Genomic DNA, 23,491 nt, shown 5'->3' with positions numbered 1-23,491 from the left:
CAGGCTCGGTTTTGGGGGCATTGGTTCTTTTTTTTTTTTTTTTTTCTTTTTTTTTTTCTTTTTTTTTTTTTTTTGATGGATAGTCTCCGAAATACCTCAAGCTGTTCTCCTGTGTCCAACACGGCCCTTTGCAGATCTCCTTGATATATATCTATATATTTTTATTTTTTCCCTTCCAAATATTAGTGTTATCGCCACATTCTTTGATTTTTAGCTATTACAAGACTTTTTTTATTTCCAGATGTTAGTCCACACCTATTCCGCCATGGTGAGTTTGGATCCATGTTGTACTAGAATTGCATGTTCTCTCTCTCTCTCTCTCGATCTGTTGTCTCTCTCTCTCTCCCTCTCTCTCTTTTAAACGCCTTTGGCTTGGTAATTTAGCACAATAATTGGAGGAGGCTTTGCAGCTGCTTCTCCCTTTTTGCATTGTGTGTTCTCCATTTGAGATTGGGGGTGGGGGGCGCTGGGGGGGGTTAAGGGGGGGGGGGGAGAGCAGGGGAAAAAACTTTATTTCCCCCCCCCCCCCTTTTTTTTTTCTTTGTTTTCTTTTTTTCTTTTTAAACCCTGTGTGCCATCGCTTGTGGGGGTACGAGCTGCACTTGGAATATCTCCTTTTCTTCGGCACTTTCACCTCGCAGCTTCCAAGCGACGGAGTGGGACAAAAGTCCGCTCCCACCTTTCCTCTGAAGCCTTCACACACTTCTCTCCCCCAACCCCTCCACACCCCAAAAGACTTTACATTACAATTACCCCCCCACCCCACCCCCCCATCCCCTCCCACCCCTTTCTCCGGAATACAATATTGCAAAAAAAAAAAGAGACAAAAAGACACTGGGAGTTCCTGCAGAAATCAGAGCGGTTGGATTCGTTCAGTACAGATGTTTCATTTTTATTCTGTTCGGTTATCATTAATATTATTACTATTAGACTCTTTTATCCAAAGGGCCCATGTGATATTATTATTATTATTATTATTATTATTATTATTATTATTATTATTATTATTATTATTATTTCCCAACTCTTTTCTCGGACAAATCTTTACCTCGGGCTCCTCCGAGAAGTGCAAACTTTCCCCTTCGGGTCTTTTTTTTTTTTTTTCCCCACATGAAGATGAGTCGCTGATGTCGAGTTGTCGAATTGCAGGGCTTCAGCGGAGGAAATAAAGAGAAACTTCGGGCAGGACGAGGGGTGGGTGGTGAAGGGGGGGATAGAATTGAGGGCTTTCTCTCTTTTTTAAACTTTTAGTTTTATGTCGGGGACCGGTGGAGGGAGAAGCGTGTTAGTAGAGCAGAGTCACACATCGTGTACGGAGCATCAGTCCTACATGTTTAATTAGGACATGATGCGTCTCTCCCTGCCCCCCCTCTTTGCCCTTCCCGAATTATTCCTGGTCATAGTTTTGGGTACGAAGCGTTGGGACGCAGGGGAAGGGGGACATCAACCAACACTGGTTCACCACGGTTTCACTTTTCCTTTATTTTGTTTTATTTCGGGGTGGGTGATTTACTGCTGGGTTTGCGTTCTTTATATCAAAAAGAAAAAAGAAAAAAAAGAGAGAGAAAGAAAGAAAAAACAAAGCTCCTCTTTTGTTGTTGTTGTTGTTGTCGTTTTTCTTTCATCCCGCCTATAGGACCGGCATGATGGAGTGCCCAGCCACAGTTCCAGGCTGTCCCAGCTGGGATCCGTCTCCCAGGGACCCTACTCCAGCGCTCCTCCGCTCTCTCACACCCCGTCCTCGGATTTCCAGCCGCCTTATTTCCCACCCCCCTACCAGCCTCTTCCTTACCACCAAAGCCAGGACCCTTACTCCCATGTCAATGACCCCTACTCCCTAAACCCCTTGCATCAACCCCAGCAGCACCCCTGGGGACAGAGGCAGAGGCAAGAGGTTGGATCAGACACCGGGTCACTGCTGCCACAGCCTCGGGCCGCCCTGCCCCAGCTCTCGGGACTGGACCCCAGGCGGGACTACCACTCGGTACGGCGACCAGATGTCCTGCTGCACTCAGCTCACCATGGCCTTGACTCCGGCATGGGTGACAGCCTTTCCCTGCACGGCATCGGGCACCCGGGAATGGAGGAGGTCCAGGTAAGGCAACTCGCTTTTTTCTCTATGGGCGATGATTTCCACTTGGGAATGGTTTTGGTGTGCGTTAAAACGCTTTTTTTTCTTTTTTTTTTTTTTTAATGATACTGCCCCTTCCCTCCCCCAATTTTTGTTGTTGTTGTTGTTTTTTCCCTTTTAATTTGTGTGTTCGAGGCGAGTTTATTTCATAGCTGTCACGCGCGGGCTCTGCTTTGCCAACTGTCTGCTGCAAAGAGCAGAGTGCGTTGGGGCAGGCAGGCTCTGCGCTCTCCACGTGCTCCCAAAGCTGGCAGGGTTGAAGCCTGGCTTTTCAAATCCCAGCTATTTCCCATGCAATCTCAACTCCCCCTCCAGCCCTCCCTTTCCCCCCCCCCCCCCCTCCCCACACACACACGCTAATTTCCTGCACTCCAGGGACTTTGATGAAACTGTCAAATTACCGTTTTGTTGTTGTTGTTTTTTTCCCTTCCATTCGTGAATATCAACAGAACCCAAATCGAGAGGGGTTATCGGGACCGAACCGGCCCCATCCTTCCCTTTTTAAGCACAACTATTAGAGTAACACTGATTTTTTACATAGTTCCGTTCGCTCCTTTGGATGACAAAGGAGTTTCACGGGGACGAAAGCGCAGCATTTCCCAGACTTCCCCCATCCCACGCGAAACTCATCGTCACGTGTTGTTTCCTAAAAACAAAGTGACCCTTAACAGCTTCGGTGCTGGGGCGGTTGGCACCTTGCTGGAACAGGGCACGGCCCCCAGAGAGGGGGGGGAAAGAGGGGGTGGGGGGCTGCAGCCTCCGGCATCGGGCTTCAGAAAGTCAGGATTTGGGGGGTTGCCTTTCTTTCTTTCTTTCCTTCTTCTAAGTTTAGCTATCAGACTTATGAAGAAGATACATATTAAAACTTGGAATACGCAAAGGGATGAGGGAACGAGGCGTAGATTGCAAAGTTATAGGCAAGGGGAAAGGAAAGAGAAGAGAGGAAGAATAGTAGAAAAGGATCCTGGTGAACATCGTGTGAATCAGTGGCAGAGAAGCAGAATGGATATATGGCATCAACCTGAGGACTGTCTTAGCGCTGTAAAAACTCCCGTGCTTGACTGGGAATGAGGATTTCGGGAACAAGAAGGTTTTATGCCCGGTTGTGCTTCTGCCTCCGAGCTCCATGACCGACGGGTCATTGGTTTCTGCGGGTTTCTAAGCTGGTTTGGGAGACCTGGGGGTAGTCTTGAGCCCCACGGGAGCGGTGTGCAGGTCTCGGCTCGCATTCCTCTACGAATGCAGCAAGAGGCTCTGCTCCCTCTGCCCTTCTCTCGCTCAGCAAGCGAGAGGCGTTAAGTACTGTTTGTGCTTTGATATTTATACCTTCTCCAAATAAAAGCCGGTAATTGTTGGCTCTTATGAGAGAGAGGAGACGGGAGAGAGAGGGAAAGAGAGGGGGAAAGGAGGGGATGGAGAGGTAAAAGAAAGAGAAGGAGAAGGGGAGAGAGAGAGAGTGAGAGAAGGAAGAAAGAAGAGGGATGAAGGGAAGAGGGAAGAAAAAGGAAGGAAGACAGGAAGGAAAGGAGGAAGAAAAAGGAAGGAAGACAGGAAAGAAAGAAGGAAGAAAGAGAGAAAGAGCAAAAAACTTCAGAGGAGGGGGGGAAGAGAGAGAGAAGCCTTGAAAAGCTCAAATCAGCAGCTTTCCCCCTCTTTCCCAATGAAACATCCCCGCAGCTCTGAGCTCAGCCTGCTGCTGTCGCACACGGGCTGCTTCCCCAGCTGGGGTAGGGATGGGAAAGGGGAGAGGCAGCTGTGGCTGCGGGTTGAGCTGTTTGCTCGGGATGCTGAAGGCACGGGAATGGAAGCGGTCCCTTCTTCGTAAAAGTTTGGTGGCAAACTGAAGGAGGAGGGGAAGAGGGAGAGGGTATCCCAAGGAGAAACACGTGAAGGGAGAGGTGTCCAACTGCAAGTTAGAGCAGGCAGCGGGGAAAACAGCCCAGTCCTCTCCTACTGTTCAGCATTTTCTATTCTTGTCCCCCCCACACCACCAATGACAGATGAAACCGGGCAATTTTCCACTGAGAATTTTCATATGGATCAGGTTCCGCTCAGGCTATGAGGATTCCCATTATTATCCAAGAAAGTGTTTCCAGAAATGGTCCCAAACCTTTTTTTTTTTTTTATTTTTATTTTTAATGAAGTTCTAAAAGTTGAACTGCTTTAAGGTCAGACAGATGAAGACGTGCTTTAGCTTACGCGCCTCTGATTAAATAGATGCCATGAGAAAGGGTTGGGCTGTCAAGGGGAGAAAAGAGAGAGGAGGGGAGTGCGTGACAGAGAGAAACAGTGGTTATTATATAAACACCAAATCCAGGCCATGTGTAAGCCATTGTCCAGGGCTAGAATTAAGTGACTGCAACGCGATAGCTCTCTGTTATTGTAAACAGGACGTATTGTATTGCTATTGCTGCCCCTTTCGAGAGGAATTCTCAATCTGCCACTGACGGCCGAAGGGAGGGGAGAGCCAAGACCTACTTTTGGAAAACAAATTTGCATTATTTCACAGCGAATGCTGGAAAATACCATTGCAACTCCAGATGATTCTTATTTCTTTTCACCATATAGACCAAAACAGGGCTCTACTAGAAGGACACAGGGCAACGTTGTGCAGAGGGGAAAATCCAGGCTTAAAGGAAAACAGGATTCTTTAGGATTTCCTCTCAGATATTTCCCTTGCTGCTGGATAAGGTGTAGGTGTATATACATGCGACATGTGTATATATATATTTATAGGGGGTATTTATGTATCTGTGTGGCATGTATATGTACGGTATATTTATATGGCATATATATATGTGGTATGTGTATATATATGATGTGTGTATTCATATGGCTTGTCTACATATATATGTGTACATATATCTATACATGTGGTATAAAGGAAGCTCCATGCTATGGGATTATTGGCAGAGGGGAGGGAGGGCAGTCTTCCTCTCTCAGTTATAAGTATATCAGGAACCCCCCCCCCCACACACACACACCCCTCAACCACAAATCTCCACTTCTCCTCCCCATGCTCACGACCCTCCCCTCCTGTGTGCCAGCAAGAGGCACGGAAAGTTAAGTTGCACACCAAAAAACACCCAACTCTCTTATAAAGTAACCCCTGGTATCACTTTTAACTAAAGAAGTCTAGTAATTAAAAGTCTGAGTTGTTTTTCCACGTTTCCGCATGCAGTCCTAATTAAATCTTTACGATCCTCTCTGTGACTATTAACTGCCAGCATGCTGAGCGAATATCCTGTACAAAAACCCAGCAGGAGGGCGTAATTAGATAGAAAATCAGACAGGAGTCTTCTCATTAACTACAACAACTAACCCACGTTGCTGATGGAGCGAGCGGAGTGCACGCACGCACATAAAGCGTGTGCACAGACCTATACCCCAGAGATAAGGTGAGAAAAGAGAGGAGAGGGGGGGAAGAATAGGGAGAGAAGATGGCGTTTCGTATTTACCTCCAGCTCTGCGCCATCGAGTTGCAAGGCGCAGCATTCCGGCAGGCTGCAGGATTTGCTCATCATTCCCTCCTCGGCAGCTGCTGAGGGAAAGGAGGGAAGAGTTTGTAATTGTGTGTTGTGCCCTTTAGGTATGCGGGCTATTGATTAGGGGAGAGGCTGAGCCACGAACAGTGTAAGGAACAGCCTTGTGAGTGCGCTTTGGAGTGCGCAGTGCAACGATAGAAGTGGAAAAGTCCACGGGAAAAATTGCTCCATCACCTTTTTTTTTTTTTTTTTTTTGGATGGGGGAGATGTGATTTTCTTCTAAATCGTATCAGGGTTGAAAAGTTGGAGATAAGGGCTGGGGTTGGTTGAGCTCAGCTTCTCGGAGAAGCCGATATACAGTCGAAATAATAGGGAAGGGAATCGTTGATTTGTTGAAAAGGTGTTTTCCTTGTGGAAAAAAAATATATCTGTGTGTGTGGGAGAAGTTCTTTATACGGCATACCTTGAAAATTAAAAGGAGAAATAAAAAAGAGAGAGAGAGGAAAAAATAAAAAGGAAAAGAAAAAAAAAAGCCGAATTCTGGGTAGAAATAAAAACAACAAATAAACAAATGAAGGAGAAAAAAAGAAAGAAAAAGCCAAGAAGTATAGAAAGCACAAACAGGTCCTCCTTCCACCTGAAACCCGGAGTTCACCCTAAAGCGGAACCTGTGGCAGCTCCGCTGCTCTTACAGAGGTGGTTTCGCTGCACCGAACTCTGATTTGCGTTGGTTTGCAGTCGTGGACCATACCATCAAGCTGAGATAAGCGACCCAATGCGGGCTCTGCCCCTCTTTGTTCTTTCCCCTTCACGAGTGCCGTAATAACAGGTGTGCTCTGCTCCGACAGGGACCCAAAAGAACAACAAATCGTTAAAAAAGAGATTTTTTGAAGGAGGATCGGGGGACTTTTTTCTAGGCAATCAATTTCATAGCTGATACTTTTGATAAGGCATAACCCCGCTCGGCCCTCCCGGCCCACAAATTGGGGACCCCGGGGGCTGTAAATCTCTTTCTCTTTACACCCTACACGAAGTGGGCGTTGCGCTGCGCTTCAAATCGCCCAGGCTTTAATTAAAAGTCCATAACGCAAACTATTCTATGTAAGAAGTAAATGGCCCTTGAATTATTAAGATGTAGCGGGGTTAAGCAAACAAACAACACAAAAATAGGAGAGGTGGAGGAGGAGGAGGAGGGGGAGGGGAGGAAAGGGGAGGGAGAATTGAAGTTGTCCTTAATCGTGTTCATTTATGCCATGCAATAGATCTTGCAGATGTTGCTAAATTGCCGGATTTTCAAAGGGAGAAATGTAAAGCTTTCTCGAATGCAAAGAAGTCCACGAGATAGCCACGGTTTTATAAGATAACAAAACCAATATTGCGCCCCATATGCTTCACACCTCCCTTTTTTTTTTTTTTTTTTTTTTCTTTTCTTCTTCTTCTTCTTTTTTTTTTTATTAGGCGACTGTATAATTTGTAAGAATTTCATTTCCTTGTCGTTTGGGGGGAATAATAATAACAATAATAAGACTAAAACTCCCTCCTCCCCTAGTGAATTAATATAAATGGAAATAACAGCAACCCCAGTTTGGAATGACATGATTTATGTACGCGGTTCTTTAATATCCAGTCAATTTGAATAGTGATGTTTTTATATCCACAGTCAGTTGAAGATGCCAATAACAGCGGTATGAACTTATTGGACCAGTCTGTCATTAAAAAAGGTATGGATTATTCCAACGAGCTAGACAAACTTTTACAGTGTGGCAATACCCTCGTGATATATATATGTCTGTGTATATATGTATATATATTTTACTTCGGGACAATGAATGGATCCGGGAAGGAGGAGGCAGCAAGATGAATCGCTGATTGGGTCTTTAGATAGAGGGAAGGGAAAGGAAGGGAAAAGTTGACCGTCCCCCCTTCCTCCAATCACACCAACGCCCTCAAATGGGGCACCCCATGCTGTCCCCCATCCCCAACAGCCCCTCCATGGGGGATCTCGTGGCTTTATACCTGGTAGTAAAGGGGGGTGGGTGGTGCTGACTCCACTTTTGGGCTTCAATGCATCTCCCAGGCGGGTGGGAGGTGGAAGGGAGAGAAAGCAATGCTATGGAAAGCAGCTCTGCCTTCCTTTCCCCCACCTCCCCTTCCCCCTGCCTATTTTTTAAATCTCCCTACATATGCGCACATGATTTAGTGTAACTGCAGAATCACCCCATACTGTTAAAGGGAATGTGATATTAACAAATGTTTGCAGTCTCTCGTACAGCTGTAAGCAAAATAATTAACTAATTAAACTAATTAAATGTAATTACAATAACTCATTTCGGGCGTAATGCAGCTGCTTAATTTTTTTTACATTTCTCTGACAGTCACTGGAAGATGCTTGGCGATTAGTGTTGTGTTATGCTGATAGACATTAAACAGATCCCACACTGCAAATGTAGGGGAAGCTATCTTTAATTATCTAAGGAGTTTCTATTTCTAGAATCAATTTTAAGTACCAGAGATGAGGCTTAGAAATGCTGGCCCTTATGCTTACGATCAGCAGAGCTTATCTCCGGGACCTTTATGATTTGTCAAACCCTCAGTGCAGCTACAAACACTTAGGATCTCGTAGAACCCAAAGCAAAATAATCGGAGTGTTTATTTAAAACGCGTTCAGGGCAGCGTGAGGTCCTTCCGTGTGTTTATTGTTTCTTGTTTCAACCCTCGTGCGCCTTTACCACGAGCTTGCAGTTGGTTGAGGGATGAAAACTCCAAGATCGTTTGCGGCCACCGGTTGGAAACGTACGAAGAGGGAGAGACAAAGAATTCCTTGCTTAAAGGGAAAGGCGTCAGTTCGGCTTTTGTGCTTTGAGTGGGTGTTGCGGTCAGGATCTTCAACCTGAACGCTCCTGGTGGTGTTTTTTCCCCTTCTCCCCTCTCTATTCTCCATCCTCCCCTCCCCACCCCGCTTTGCTGCCTCATGCGCGATGTTTCCTCGTGGGCGTTGTTTGATTAATTGGTGGTTGATTTGCGGTCGGGAGCCTCCTTTATAACGCTGGGCCGCGCTCGCATTTTCGTTTCTCAGCCTTTAAACCTCTCCCAGCCTCCCCCCCCTCCACCTCCATACCTCTCTGCCATTCAGATCCGGCACGGATTAAGGACAGGATGAGATGTGCCCGCTATGCCTCGAGCAGCGAAGATGGGCACTGCGCGGTGCCATAGGGAGAGATACGCTGAGTTCTACCGGCGTTACACGTGCGCTTTGGAAATCAGATTACTCAAAGGCACCGAGATCCATCTCCTGCTGTGCTAAAGTCACTGTAGTTGCGTTTTCTTCCTAATGAATCTCGCTAGCAGAAGGGGACGGTGTGGGTTTGATTTCTTTTCTGGGTGCTGCGAAGTGAGGGGTAACGTTTGGGGCAGGCAGTGAGGAATGGAATCATAGAACCATAGAATGGCCAGGGTTGAAAAGGACCACAGTGATCATCTAGTTCCAACCCCCTGCTATGTGCAAGGTCACCAACCATCAGACCAGGTTGCCCAGAGCCTGGATTGGGGCCAGAGGAGTGGCACAGAGAGGCTTCCATCTGAATTTCACTTGGTTCCCTATGCTATGAGAGTACTTTGGAACAACAATAAGTTATTTAAACTGCGAGTGGTTATTGCAGGAGGAGGATGCAAAGAGTTATGGGTTCGAGCACTCCCCGTGATAAGTATTTGCTAAATAAGCAGCAGAAGAGATCTATTTCGCCCAAACGTTGCTTAGCTCCTAAAATGCTTTAATTAAACTGTGGTGAGAAGAATACAACGTGAACTCGAAGCATCAAGTTAATTATATCATCCAGGCTGCGGGTGCCTCCTTCTTTATGGACTTTGAGGCCTGCAGAGGGAATTATCTATCCATCAATGCAAAGGGATTGCCAAAAATATTAAGGAAATCATAAAGGGATTCATAGGCAGCTATCGATTTATCTCACGGATCGATCCCGCACAACGGATCCCGCATACGCAGCCTCTTGTTATGTTTGCTATCTGAGCTTACTTGACATTTCTGAAGTAATTTAGTTAAGAGGAAATGAGTTGTTCCCAGTAGAGAGAGCAAACGAGTGGAGTGAAGGTAGCCAGCGTGATAAATGGCTCTTTCATTTGGAGATCTCCAGAGCTCGTTTAAGGCTAATTTTCTGTATTAGCCCCCTTTGAGCTATTAATGCAATAGGCAGGGACCGTGGCCCCTCATCTCTTAGCTGCCCCATTAGAGCGAGCATTAAGCTCCCAAGCCTGAGCTCTGCTGCGGTGGTGGTGAAATAATGAAAGGTGCTTTTAAAACTCTCCTAATCTAAGCTGGCAGAGGGTGGTTAATACGATTTGAAGGGGGCTGGTCAATGAACAATCAATAAACTAATAATGAGAAGGATTCGGTACATTAACAGTCTAAAACTCCAACAAGACATTAAAAAATCATCGTTCACTCCTAGTCCCATTAAGATTTGGGTGGTGGGAGTGGGAAGGAGGGAGCCGGATAAATCATCGAGATGATAATAATCATCAAGGGAATGAATACCAGATTTAACTCAGCCCGAAGAACTTACTGGCTGCAGGTTTGGAGGCCTTTCCCTCCGTTCCCATTGCAATGAAGGGCAGGTTTTCCAAGTGTCGGCTCCCTTCGTCATCTGCTCATCTGAAATTCGCTTGGCACTCTCTATGGCAAAATCAGTCGTCGTCTCTCAAATCCCTGCGTGGCCCGAGCGAGAAGTTAATTTTTAGTGACTCTGGGGCACAGTCAGTGACCTTAACGTTATCCCGATGTATTTATTTACTTTCAGCTATTTCTGAAGCCTGGCCTTACCTTCACATCAGATTTAGCACGAAGGGCCGTTTTAACCCAAACACTTCTTTCGATGTCTCTTTGCAGACACGCTCTCTTAATGACATTGTTTTAAGGAAACATATGAAAGGAGCTCTCTTAACTTTGTTTTTTTCCCAAATAACTCTGAGTCGAGTAGAGCTCTTCCCCACCCCCCTCTTGAAGTATCCAGCAATAAATGATTAACTGAAAACCACTCCGGACACAGCCTTCCAGATGATAGATCTGGGAATGTGCGCCTTTTCTCGGGCTGCCCATTGAGCCTTGAGATTCCTTTTTAATTTAACGCACAGCAATTTCGGAGGGAATATGTTTCACTTTGAAACGTACTCTGGCTTCCAGGGGGAAGGGGAGAGATGAAGAGAAGATAGGAATTAGAGGGAAGGGGACATTTACACTTTCTGTATTTGCTCATTAAGTCTTAAGTAATGATTGGGTCTTTAGTGGCAGCGGGCAGTCATTGTCCCTCTATTTGGCGACAAAGGCGGATCCAATCACCAGGAACAACACAGCCTTGCTGCTCTGATGGACTTCTTGCTCACTTCACACCCAGTAGGCAGATTAAAGGGGCTGAGGGCTGTTTGACACCTCTTCAGTAATTAGTTCGCCCGCGCTGTTAGCTAATAAGACATACTAATCGCCACGGATTGTTCCATTAATTGATTGATTGATGCATCGGCGATCATATTATTTTGCAGCGTTACTGCGGCGATGTCCGCAGCTCAGAGCTCCTGCTGCTGCTTCTTTCTTTTTTCAGCTATTTTCAGGCCACGATTCTATTCATCCCTTCAGTTTGAGTGGTGTTAAAATGCCCTTTTAGTGCCATTTGCTTTCCTGCGTGCGCAATTTCGCGCGTGTGCGGAGCGCAACCCCACAGGGAATCACCACCACCACAGAAAAAAAAAAAAAAAAAAGAAAACAAGAAAAAAAAAAGAAAAATAATAATTAAAAAGAAAAGGGGAAAAAAAAAAGAACCAACCCCTAAGACTTAATGTATGCACAGAAAATTGTAAACATGTAAAGAACTGAAAGCTTCACGCTGAGTTTCGCCATGCTCCATTTCCCCACCATTTCCTGCTGTCGTTTTAAAGCGATCTCGCTCATCTAGAGATCCCGTTTGCAGGAACAGTATGCTTATAATTACTAACAAATCAAGCGGCTACTGTTGCTCTCCCGCTTTATTGATAAGCTGAAGAGAAATGGAAGGGGAAGGGATGACAAAGAGGGTGGAAGTCATCACGGGGAGTGGAAGAGGGAGGGAAGAAATGGGGGAATGGGGAGAAAAAGAGATGATTTGAGAAGGAGGAATGATATGAGAGCTGTCACGCCCGTAATTAAACAGAGTTTTGAAGCGCAGGGACAAGAAGAAGTAAATCGGTGGGGGAAAAAAGAAAAAAAAAAAAAGTTGAAGCGGAGGTGGTGGGGACGCTGTGCAGGAGTTGTGTGTTGTTCTGTCAGCAGCCAAAGCAATCCCTAAGCTACGGGGAGGCTGAAAATCACCTCCCGTTACGGTGCGCATCGGTTTGCACGCCCGCGGGGCTGTGACACGCGCAGTGCACACGCGGACGCGTGTGGCCGTTCTGTTCTCTCTGCCTATAGCCGGAAAGCGACAGCCCACCATAAACATACAGATACGATGTAGATAGCGATAATTCACTCCATGGCAAACACGGGCTTTTTTTTTTTGGCTTTTTTTTTTTTTTTTGGAGGGAGCATTAGGTAATTTACAGAAGATACAGAGCGTAGATAGAACACATCTCTCTGAAGCTATGAAATCGCGATAGATATGCTTAAACCGCCTGGAAAAGCCTGTAGAATGGGATGGGTGTTATTAAGGCTCCCAACTGTGTTCGTGCAGTACTTTTAGGGGAGGGGGTGGCACCGCTGGGAGCAAAGGGGCTCAGCAGAGCAGGGAAGGAGCCTGTCTGCTCAACGACAGCAATTCGCAGGGGAAAACCAACCCCCCGAGCACGTGAAAACCCATATTTCAGAGGTTAACAAATGTGAGAAGAGGCACGACGGGCGGTGTGGGGTCTCCTGAAAGCGTCGCAGGGGTAAATCTCTCTTTAGTGAGTTTAGACTAAGATCAGATGGCCGCGGAATTGTTACCTCTTGTTTAATTTCTCAGTTCACTGGACAGTGACCTGATAAAGCGGTCACTAAATATAGCCACGGTAGAGAGAGGTTCGCCCGAACCACTGAGTCCGTGCGTTTGTCCGGAGGAGGAGAGAAAAAAAACCCAACAAAACAAAACAAACCGACAACCAACCAACCAAAACCAGTGATGAAAATCCATTTGGTGTGGCAATGCGTGAATCCAACTCTTTTTTCACTTTGTCTTGAATGTGCGCTCGCATGATGCTGCGCAGCACTGTATGCGGCACATACGATATATCTACGTATAACGGGGGGGGCAAGGCAGAGTCTCTCTTATTTTTACTACCTCGAAGAGTCTCTTCCTATAGAATCAACGGCAAAAATCCCATTAAGAGCAAGGAAAGGCCTCTAAGTCTTTTGTAACTGTTACTGTGCCGATCTCCGACTCTTTGCAAACGCCTTTACGAGCTGCATAATGTGCCCAACTAAAAATAATAAATAGGAATCCGTTTCACCTTCCGATTCCCAGAAGTAAAGCCACTCCGAATAATTTGTTTATACTGGGGACTATATAGAAGCAATGCGTATATCTGAAATCGACATGCCTTTTGGTTTTTAGCTGTTATAGGGTTTTTATTGTGGGGGTCTGGTCTGGCGGTAGGAAATGATCTGTAATAAAAACAGTGCAATACGGTTGTGTCTATTCCATACGCTGAGGTTATAAAATTGGCAATTGCCCAGTAGTTAGCACTTGGTAATATATTAGGATACCCGATCTTATTGTTTAGCAACTCCAGACGACTTAAATATCCCCTCAACCCTAATGGTTTGATTCTCCAGATATGTCGCAAATAAACAGGGTTTTTATGGCTAATAGCCGGCATATGCGCACAAATCAGAGCCCTCTGATTTGCCGGATGGGTTTTGCAATTGATTTGAGTGGGAAAACGGCAAGAGGGCGAAGCGGTATCAGCGCTGCGTGAGGGTCTGTAATCAATTAAGCGTTCTCCTCCGCGGTCGCGGAGTTCTCTCCGCACATCGCGTTGCGGCGATCCGCGAGGAAGCAGCGGTAGCAGCTGTCAGCTCTTATTAACTCCTGCATAAAACATACCTTAAGTACGGTTTGTTATCAATTACCCGCCGAAATGAAACAACTGGGAAAAGTCAAGGCGAGGCTCCCAATAAATTAAAGCGATTGGTTGATTGATCAGCGCACCTGCCGTAAATCAGAGCGGTTGCGCGCAATTACGAGCGAGCGGTTGAAGTTCATTGGCAAACAAAAACCCGCGGCTCATTTCTTGTTGTTGTTTGTTTCTGAGTGGCTCTGGATGCTATTACGGGATTTTGCTCGATCTGATCTCCTCCTTTACTCTTAATGCAGCCCTCGTTTCCCAGAGCGATGGGGTACGTTGGTTGTGGGTAGGATAAAAAGTTTCTATTTTGTTTCAGTTCGCCTTTTTTCTTTATTGTTATTATTATTTTAATCTTTCGTAACTTTCTTTCCATAACTTGCAGCCCTCCCTTTAGGGGCGGCTGGAATTTGATGATCCTTGAGGTCCCTTTCCCAACCTATTCTATGATTATACATAACAGCGTATCCAGGCTTCCTTTTTGCATCAACAGATGAGTTCCCACTGCTTTGAGGACAGCACAACACGGTTCAGTTGGTGCACGTCATGATTAAAACCGAGATTTTATTTTTCTGCTGTTCATCTTTTCCTATTTTTTTTTTTTTTTTATCAGAAGGAAAAGGCTCACTTTGTTTCATAAACCAGACTTAATAAAAACACAAAGCAATAACAGAGCTGTCTTCTAGTTGCTGTATCCTCCAGCCTCCACGCTTATTTAAGGCAGCAACTCCCTCAGTGTAGTGAATTTATTCCTGGCTCAGCTTAGAAGTAATGGGAAACATGAGCGAAAGAAGTAATTCTTTTTCTTTCCCTGCGAAACGTCAGGTGCTGTCAGCTGTACAAAAACAAGGGGAAGGGGGAACGGGAGGGGGAGCGAGGGACGAAGAACCCAAAGTTGCCAAATACTTCAGACGTGTTGTATTTCTCAAGCCTTCACAGAGGCTGTGCTGCATCACCATCCTTGTTATTATCACATTCCTTGTCATCCTCACTCGGGGGGGGAGGACACGGCCCCTTTTAGTTTGCTGTAGAGCTGAGAAGTTCCCTTTCATTTTGCTCTGCTGTGCATGGTTAGAGTGTGTTTACGCTATGCTATTCGTGCCATGACGGTTTCTTCCCCTCCCTTCCTTTTTCTTTCTCCAGTTCCTGTCCCTCCAAAATCCGTTACTTCTTTGATGATGAATAAAGATGGCTTCCTGGGTGGAATTTCGGTCAACACCGGAGAGGTGTTCTGCTCTGTCCCCGGCCGTTTGTCATTGCTTAGTTCAACTTCCAAGTACAAAGTAACAGTGGGAGAAGTTCAAAGGCGCCTTTCTCCCCCCGAGTGTCTGAACGCATCCCTGCTAGGAGGAGTGCTGAGAAGGTAAGGGGTTGGGGAGGCTGTGTTACAGTGAGGGTAAGATGGAAATATTCTGTATTCGGGCTCTGAGATGAATGTATGGGGAGTGCAGCCAAATCAAGCCCGATGAAGCTTTAATCAGAGTTTCTCGAAATACAGACAGCCAGTAGTTCGGAAAAGCAGTAATTTGGATTTCCATCTGGAGAGGGTTGCTATCGGAATCCTTCGCTATTGGTGCAAATCACCTCCTGATGGCCCGGTCAGTGCTGCTGAATACCTCTAAGTAGTTAACATTATTGGTCCTTGTTAAGTGAGAAGTAGGGAGCGACCTCCAGGCCTGGGTACCAATCCGGAGAGTGAGAGATTGCTCATTCACTAACAAGAATTCAAGCTCCGAAGTCATCAATTGGATGAACGCGGAGAAGGGGCTTTATCTTATGAAAGACTTAATTGTCAGCGTGATTTTCCCGTAGGAAAGCTGAGCTAAGAACATACATCGATGAGAACAGAAAAGACGTTACGATGGAGGTTCTCCCAAATATGGCAGACTGGGAAATAAAGAGCGACTTCAGGCAGTTCACTGATGTATTGGCCCAGAACAAAGTTCAATTTACGCATGGAAGCTTCAAGTCTTAGAGTAGGAAGGATGTTGCCAACTAGTAGGCAAACACACCGTGTTTGTTTGTTTCCTTGCAATTATTACAACACAATTATTATTATTTATATCATTATTATATTATTATTAATTGTGTTGAGGTCAGGTGCTCTGTGTTTGGAGAAAGTTATGATGCTCCGCTCCGTGCAGTCACCCTATAACACACGTGGGAATGAGGAGCTCCTAAAATAGCTGCTGTTCCACATGAATGTCTGTAATCAATGCTCAGCTGCGTTCTGTGCCAGGGAGAGGAGCAGAGGTTTGCTTAGAGACGGCAACCCTCCTGCAAATGGAGCAGGAGGACATCGGAGAGATACAGTGTAGAAAATGTAATTATCAAGGTAAAGAAACCTCATTATAGAGCTTCAGTGGATTACCGGAGATGGCCCAAGCCGTAATCATTGGCTACTGCTGACTTCAGTTCCTATCTTGAATCTGAATTTTAGACAAGCTTTGGTTCAGGGCAGATGAAATATAGGAAGCTGTTCTGCCGTGTACCCCTATTTACTCTGAGAGCAAATATTGAGAAGTCAGCCTGCTTTCTCTATCATTACCGGCTTCCCTTTTGTAAGCCAAGTCTTAAACGTCTGTTAAATAAGAACCAAGAAGTGCTTGGGATGGTCCGTGACCTCAGTGCCAAAATTCTCACTGATATCACAGGTGGAAGGATTCCACCCCTCGAGCTGTACATACCTAGGGGTGCGTGAACAATAGCTCCGTATTTCCCACCTACGGCTCGTTTATCCTTTCAGTGTCCTTATCAGTAACCTCCGACAAATATTCACGTCTTCCTTCAGGCACCCAAATCCCCGTGTAGAACGCGGTGCCTCCGGGTGAGCGTTGCCTCTCCGCACGCGTTCACACGGGCACGAAACCGATCCTGAAGTTTCCTAAGTGCTTTCCTCCCATTCTTTCTGCCCGCAGTTCTCCCTTCGACCATTTTTTTTTTTTCCTCACCTTTTCTTCTTATTATATCCGGACTAAACGATTATTTATTTCTCTTCTATCTTTCTGTCCATCCCCACGCTCCATCCTAACAGAATGCCATACAGTAGGAACTCATTTGTTCTCTAGCTCGGAATCCTCTGCGGTAATTATTGCTAACTGGCATTATTTGATTTCCCTGGGTAAAAACGGGAGAAAAGTGGGCTCATCCCCACTCCCACCCCTGGGAGAAATTAAGCAAATAGCAGCAAATTCGGGCACAGATCAGCACACCCAGAGTGCCGAACAGCGGCTGAAAACCTTTTCAGGGCTCCACTGACTGCACAGACTGAACGTTTCTTCCAGGAGCACCGCGGGGCTTAACGACGATCTCGATTTCTTTGCAATTCTAGAGCCAAATCGAAAAACGGGGGGAGATCTTTGCGAGAAAGGCTAGAAAAAATCGGTTTGAATTTACCAGCCGGCAGGCGTAAGGCTGCAAATGTCACTTTACTCACCTCCCTGGTGGAAGGTAAGCGAGGCTCGCAGCTCCCTTCACACCCCCTCCTACCTCGGGGCTGATATTTTGCGAACCACAAAAGGCTTTGGGGGATCAGGTGGGAGAGCCTCGAGGAGGTGAAACGCAGGGCGGGTTGGAGGAACACTTGTCAAGGATTCCTGGAGGGGGAATTGGTTGGGTTTGGTGGCAAGAATGGGGTGTGTTTGTGTTTGTATGTGTGTGTGTGCTTGAGCTGGGCAGTCCTGTTCCTTATTGCTATCAATTACCGGGCTGTGCTCCCTGATTCCACGTCTGCTCCATCCTCCTGTTAATTCGCTCATCCCGAGTTTATTTGTGGTTGATGCTCATTATTTGTTGACCCTCAATGAGGGCAAAAAGTATATTTGGTGAAAGAAATAATCAATCGAAGACTTTGGGAGCATAGTTTGCCCAATGGTGGGTGAAACAGAATGAGGATCTCAAGCTATTCCCAAGGAAGCAAAGAAGGAAGGGAGGGCTGAAGTTTCATCTCAAGTCATAGGATACCCCGAGTTGGAAGGGACTATAAGGATCATAGAATCCAAGTCTTCATTCAGCCAATGTCGTTTTGGTGTTTGGTGTGTTTTCTTTGATTTATTGTTACTGCATGAAAGAGCCATTCTTAAGGCCCCTAGTATGTTTAGGATATGTGTAAGTTTATGCTAAGGGAAGTTGGACCTTCTCCAAAAAAAAAAAAAAAAACCCATAACCAGAATAGTACAGATGCAATTATGAATTATATGTATCTACGTTACACATACACACCAAGAGGCGTAGGAATAATCCACTTATCTCCTCCACATAGGAGCATGCATAAACATTTGTGCTAGATATCAACTTTCCAGCTCTTCTTGGTGGAGTTGTGGCAGCGATAAGCCCTCACCGCATGCAGAGCTGGGGCTGATAGCAGCTCCTCGTGGTAGTGCAGGACTCAGATATAGGCACAGGGCTGCCCGCTATAGGGGATGTGCAGCATTATGGTTGCACTCAGGGTGCTGAACCATAGGTGTGAATGCAGCTGTGTGCAAGAAACTGTACTCACAGCAAAAGCAAAGCTGGCTTGAAGCCCACTAGGATACGCAGCGATGTTAAACCCCATGTTAAGAGAGTAGGAAGGTGCATGCATCCCTCTCCTGGTTTCCTTACAAATCAACAGCAGTTTCCCTCGTGAGAGCTTCCTCCTTTTGGAATAAGCTGCACCTCATATAGGGTGAAGTTTGCTTGGTGAGAGCAGCCAGGCTATGGTGATGCCATCACTGTGCTCCAGGTGGCATCAATTGAGTGTTGCCAGGGGGATGGAGTGGCCATTGTGGGGACACGTCGGCTGCCCTCACGTTCAATTAAGAGCTTTGTTGATTAGGGAGAAGCTCTGGGAAGCAGAGATGACGTTGGAAGGCAAATCATGGTCGTTAAAAATAACGTGGTCCTGGAGTTATTAGACCTATCTGTTTTGCGTGTTGGAAATCTTCCCCTCTGCTCCCTCAGGCAGTGCTTTAAAGGGTTTAATGCTTTATTCTGGAGGAGTTGAGCTGTAATCTGGTGGAATCCCCTTAGAGTCTGAGGGTGCTATTTCTTTTTAATTACTTTTCCCCCTCTTCTTTTCCACTTTTCTTCAACTCCTGTCTTCTTCTCGTAGCACAGAGTGCATCAGAAAGGGTCTGATGACATGAACCTCTCTGTAGGCAAGGAATTAGAAAGCAGGCAGTGGAAATGACAGTTATAATTAGAAGAATTAGTGCTGTTCACAGAAAAAATTGCCATCAGTTTGTATCCTTCCATAGGTCAACTGATCACCATTGCTGGTGATCAGTTAAGAGAGCAGAGTAATGAATTCCATCAAACATAATAGACTTATTTCCATCATTTTACTGATGTGGCAACAACTGTGGTAATGATATAAGTGCCGTGTAGTCCTATACAAAACTGACATCAAAATTAGCATTGTGTCCACATCCATAAAATGTTGGAGAATGTTCTTCTGCTGTATTGAAATAGGAATATTTTTAGTGCTCTAAGGGAGGGTTGAGCCTTTCTGTCTTTTGGGACTTGCTTAGTTTCCCCCTTTTTTGGCCCAGTTCACTTAAATTGGTGTGTGTGTGTGTGTGTGTGTGTGTGTGTATGTGTTCTTTGCCACAATTCCATGGGATCAGTTGTATGTGTGTCTATAAGCCATCATCAGTGCATTGCTGCAAAGACAGCTGTAAACCTGTACCCAAAACTTCCTATTTCCCCTGACGTAAGATTTATAGAGAGAAAACTGATGTCTGCAGCTTGGCCTTAAGGTGCAGTTGGGTTTCTAAATGTGACTCTAAGAGCTGCTCTCTCCCAGAGAAGCAGTGTGCAGCAGCAAAGCATTACATGAAAGCTTGGCAGCTCGGCCCCAGCCCAGATGTGTTCATGCCCCTCTCCTTCCATCCAGGTGAGGCCGTTCATTTAGCCCGGGATTTTGGGTACATCTGCGAAACGGAGTTCCCAGCCAAGGCTGTTTCTGAATACCTGAACAGACAGCACACAGACCCCAGCGACCTCCACTCCAGGAAAAACATGCTGCTTGCTACAAAGTGAGTGCCAACTTATCCATCCCTCCCCTGGAAAAATCTTCCATTACCTTAAACCCTATGTCTGAAGTCAATTTAAAGGCAGACAGATTCTCCAGTCCCAAAATTATGGTAGCCTCGGGGTGGAGGAAGGGGTGCCCACATCATCCTGTAGGTAGAGTAGCTCTTACTGTCCGTGTGTCACCCTGCAGTGGGATAGTGTTGGCCCTATGGAAGATGCATGGGCCTGATCCTTGGCTACCGTGTGTCTTTTCTGAGCCATCCTCAATCCAGAAACCACCATGAGAAGGCAACAACCAAACAGTGGGTTGCTTCTATACCATGGTCGGTCTGTTTCTCCTGCTGCTCATGCACACCTGTCTGCCAGCTACTAAATTGCAGTGTCTAATCCAGATGGTTTAATTAAGAAAAAAAAAAAGGGAAAAAAAGAAGAAAGCGAGGTTAGAAAATCCAACAAAAACATTGTGAACTGATAATCACCCTCACTTTGTTCCCTCAACCCATTTTTCTCTATGGGGACTCTGTTGGTGGCTTTGTTGTATGGGATGACTTGCACCCAGCTGCATCTCCTAACTGAGTGCTCGGGTCCTCAGTGGTTGTGCTGTGTTTCTGTCTCTTTTGTTGGGGTGAAGAATAGGCAAAATAAGGTAAGAGAGCAGCCAAAGGAGCTCTCATTGATTTCATGCTCTGGGACATGGCTTGCCTCCGATGACAGCGTAATTTAAAGAAATATATGGAGGGTTGAAAAATCATTTGCTCAAATTTGTCCAGATGTTTTTTAGACGTGATTGGAATTTGATTGCCCTTTTCCGCAGGGTCAGAAGATATTAATGTCCCAGAACTTTAATTGCTCACAGACCCTGCTTTACTCTTTGAAGATGTAAAATGTTGCACTCATTACTGTTTGTTCTCCAAATTCAAAGTTTCCTCTCTTGCACTTTCTTAATGGATAATACACATAGAAGTAGACCTTTATCTTTCTCCACCCTCTGAAACCTTCAACCCACTGGGAATTTCAGGCGATGAGAGCTGAACGCCTTTTTTAAGTGTTTCTTTTTCATTTTTTTTTCCTTTTATGTCTTTTTTTTCCCCCATACATTTTTTTTCCCCCTCAGTCCCTGGGTAGGCATCTGCTCAAAGAAATTATCCCATTGGGAACCCCCCCCCCAGCTCCCATGTTCCTACATAGCCTTGGCACCTGTTGACATGAAGGCCTTCTGGACTAGAACAATGAAAAAGGAAGAAAGAAAGGGGAAATCGTATAAATAATAATAATAATCAAATCTGATTTTCAAAAGTGTGGAAAAAAAATAAACAAGGGCCACACATTTCCTCTAATGCTTCGATTGGTCTTTCTCTCCCCAGAACAAAATAGGAAGTGCTGGTTTTGATAAGCCAGAATGGAGCTCTAGAATCCAGAACTTTCTCAACAAGGTTGCGTAGCCCAAACTGTCTCAAGAAAGATTCCATTTAGTCCTTTCGCCCATCCCTGTGCAGCACATGGATGTGATTTATTTTTTTTCCAGAAACGACACTGTTGAGAGTTGCTTTAGGCCATGATCCAGACGGATGGTTGGCAGAGTGTATCTCCCACTCAGCTTGGTCATTTTTGGGTGCACAAAGCAGAGCTGGGTTTTTACAGTGCTTTGGGGATGACCCTGTGATTGCAGGATAGATTTGTATCTCTGGACCTCCTTGAAGTCCTGCAATTGCGGAAACCTGTTTCCTGAAGAGCATCACTCTAGTTGTGGATCCTAAGCATCAGTTGGACTTGATGATCTTGAAGGTTTATTCCAATCTGAGCAATTCTATGATTCTATGATCATCCTAGGATGATCCTCAAGCACTGGTGGGAGAATCATAGAATGGTTTGACTTGGAAGGGACCCTTAAAGGCTATCTGTCCCATTTCCCTGCAGTGAGAAGGGACACCCACAGCTCCATCAGTGCTCGGAACCCATCCAGCCTGACCTTGGCTGTCTGCAGGGACGGGGCATCTACCACTAGTCTGGACAACCTGGTGCCAGTGCCTCACCACCCCAATTACAGAATCACGGGTTCTATGGAAATCCTAAAGGGCAAAAATATTCCATCCTATGGTCTGGGATCAGCTTTCGGTTGAACATGCTCCTTCCTTCCACCTTGGCTGTCTCAGAGAACTGTGTTAAGTGTGAGATGAGTCTAACAACTGCTTTTCTCCCCCTTTCTCTCCTTTTTTTTTTTCCCCCTCTTTCTTTGCCTTTCTCTCTTCTATTCAGGCAACTTTGTAAAGAATTTACAGATCTCTTGGCCCAGGACAGGACACCCATTGGAAACAGCCGACCCACCCCTATTTTGGAACCAGGCATTCAGAGCTGCTTGACTCACTTCAGCCTCATCACTCACGGCTTTGGGGCTCCCGCTATCTGCGCCGCCCTCACGGCCCTCCAAAACTACCTGACTGAAGCTCTCAAAGGCATGGACAAGATGTTCTTGAACAACAACACTGCTAACAGGCACACATCTGGCGAAGGACCAGGTAGTAAAACTGGAGACAAGGAAGAGAAACACAGAAAATGAGAGGAGGAAAAAAAAAAAAAAAGAAAAAAAAAAAAAAGAAAAGGAAAGGAAAAGAGGAAAAAAAAAAAAAGTTAAATAAAAGGAGAAAAGAGAGAGAAAGAGATAATCTTTTAAAACAAAACCGTCTTAATTTTAGCTTTAAAAATATCGGATTGGGCTTTGGAAGAATTCTATTAGGTAGAACAAAATAATAATAATAATAAAAATAATAATAATAAAAGAAAGACGATAATTTAAGATCAGAGGAGCACAATGGCGCAAGACCAGTGGTTCAGAGTCTCTTGCCAGGAACATGTGAAGACAACCACCAGGATTTTTTTTTTTTTTTTCCCACTTCTGTTCTTTCACATTTTTTTAAAATAATGATTTGGGGAAGGGGAGGAATCTAATAATAATTAATAATAATAATAAAAGAAAGAAATGAATAACTTATTGGAAGAAATCGGAGAAACATTTTTGGTGTCAGTGCTTTGATTTCTTGAGCTGCACGGTCTGTCTTACTCTGATTTGATTATTATTATTATTTTTTTTAACGACGTCCTGTCTCCACCTTAGATAAAACAATCTTCCAGAGTGTTCTGAGCAACCCATCACCTCATCCCCCCACTCTTCCCATCTCATCTCACCCCCTTAGCTCTGTCTAGACTAGGAAAGGAGGGCAAACAATGCCCAGGCTACCCAGACCTCTCTTGAAGACATCACCATCAACCACTCATGGCTGTGTCTTCGCTTAATGGCATCAGATGGGACACTTTGACTCATGGTAGCTCAACCCAATTAGCTCACTCTAGTTTTTAAGAATCCCATTATTGTATTTTTTCCTGGTCTAGACAGACTCTCTGTTTAAACTGCCAACGTTTACAGGTGTGTATGTGTGTGCGTGTGTGAGTATGTGTGTGCATATGCGTATGCAGGCACATAACCCTGTGGGGGTTTGCGTGTGTGCTATGTATGTTTGTACATATATATGTATATAGCTGGACATATACATATATATATCTAATATGTGTGCATCGACCACACATATTCATGCATGCAAACATACCTTTGTGATTTAGTACAATGCCTTGTCTATAATGGGTTGCAAAATTTGGAAGTAAGGTCTGGTATAAAGTCAGTGCTATCTGATTTCTTAATTTCTGAGGTCTCCTCTTTCTCTAGGGAGTTTTATATTCCTAACTATGCCAATGTTTCAGTCCTTAATTTCCTCGAGTAGAGTGT

The 23,491-nt window shown here is 45.2% G+C and overlaps 1 protein-coding gene across 1 annotated transcript; it reads left to right on the top strand.

Annotated features, from left to right (window-relative positions):
* The first annotated feature begins 241 nt into the window (after positions 1-241).
* On the top strand, positions 242-22,276 carry TFAP2B (transcription factor AP-2 beta). The gene is made up of 7 exons (XM_031604899.2): positions 242-268; positions 1,637-2,095; positions 7,277-7,337; positions 14,842-15,061; positions 17,030-17,148; positions 19,574-19,715; positions 21,970-22,276. The coding sequence occupies exons 1-7, from the start codon at positions 242-244 to the stop codon at positions 22,268-22,270; spliced, it is 1,329 nt and encodes a 442-aa protein (XP_031460759.2). The 3' UTR covers positions 22,271-22,276.
* The last annotated feature ends 1,215 nt before the right edge of the window (positions 22,277-23,491 follow it).

Source organism: Phasianus colchicus, chromosome 2, assembly GCF_987193195.1.
Source record: "Phasianus colchicus chromosome 2, bPhaCol1.hap1.1, whole genome shotgun sequence".
Lineage (NCBI taxonomy): Eukaryota > Metazoa > Chordata > Aves > Galliformes > Phasianidae > Phasianus > Phasianus colchicus.
The sequence above is the reverse complement of the archived record's forward strand: the minus strand, read 5'-3'. Positions and strand labels throughout refer to the sequence as shown.

Coding starts and splice junctions, on each gene's coding strand:
- TFAP2B (XM_031604899.2), top strand. CDS start 242: ATGTTAGTCCACACCTATTCCGCCATG. Junction 269..1,636: donor TCCACACCTATTCCGCCATG/GTGAGTTTGGAT, acceptor TCCCGCCTATAG/GACCGGCATGATGGAGTGCC. Junction 7,338..14,841: donor CCAGTCTGTCATTAAAAAAG/GTATGGATTATT, acceptor TTCTTTCTCCAG/TTCCTGTCCCTCCAAAATCC.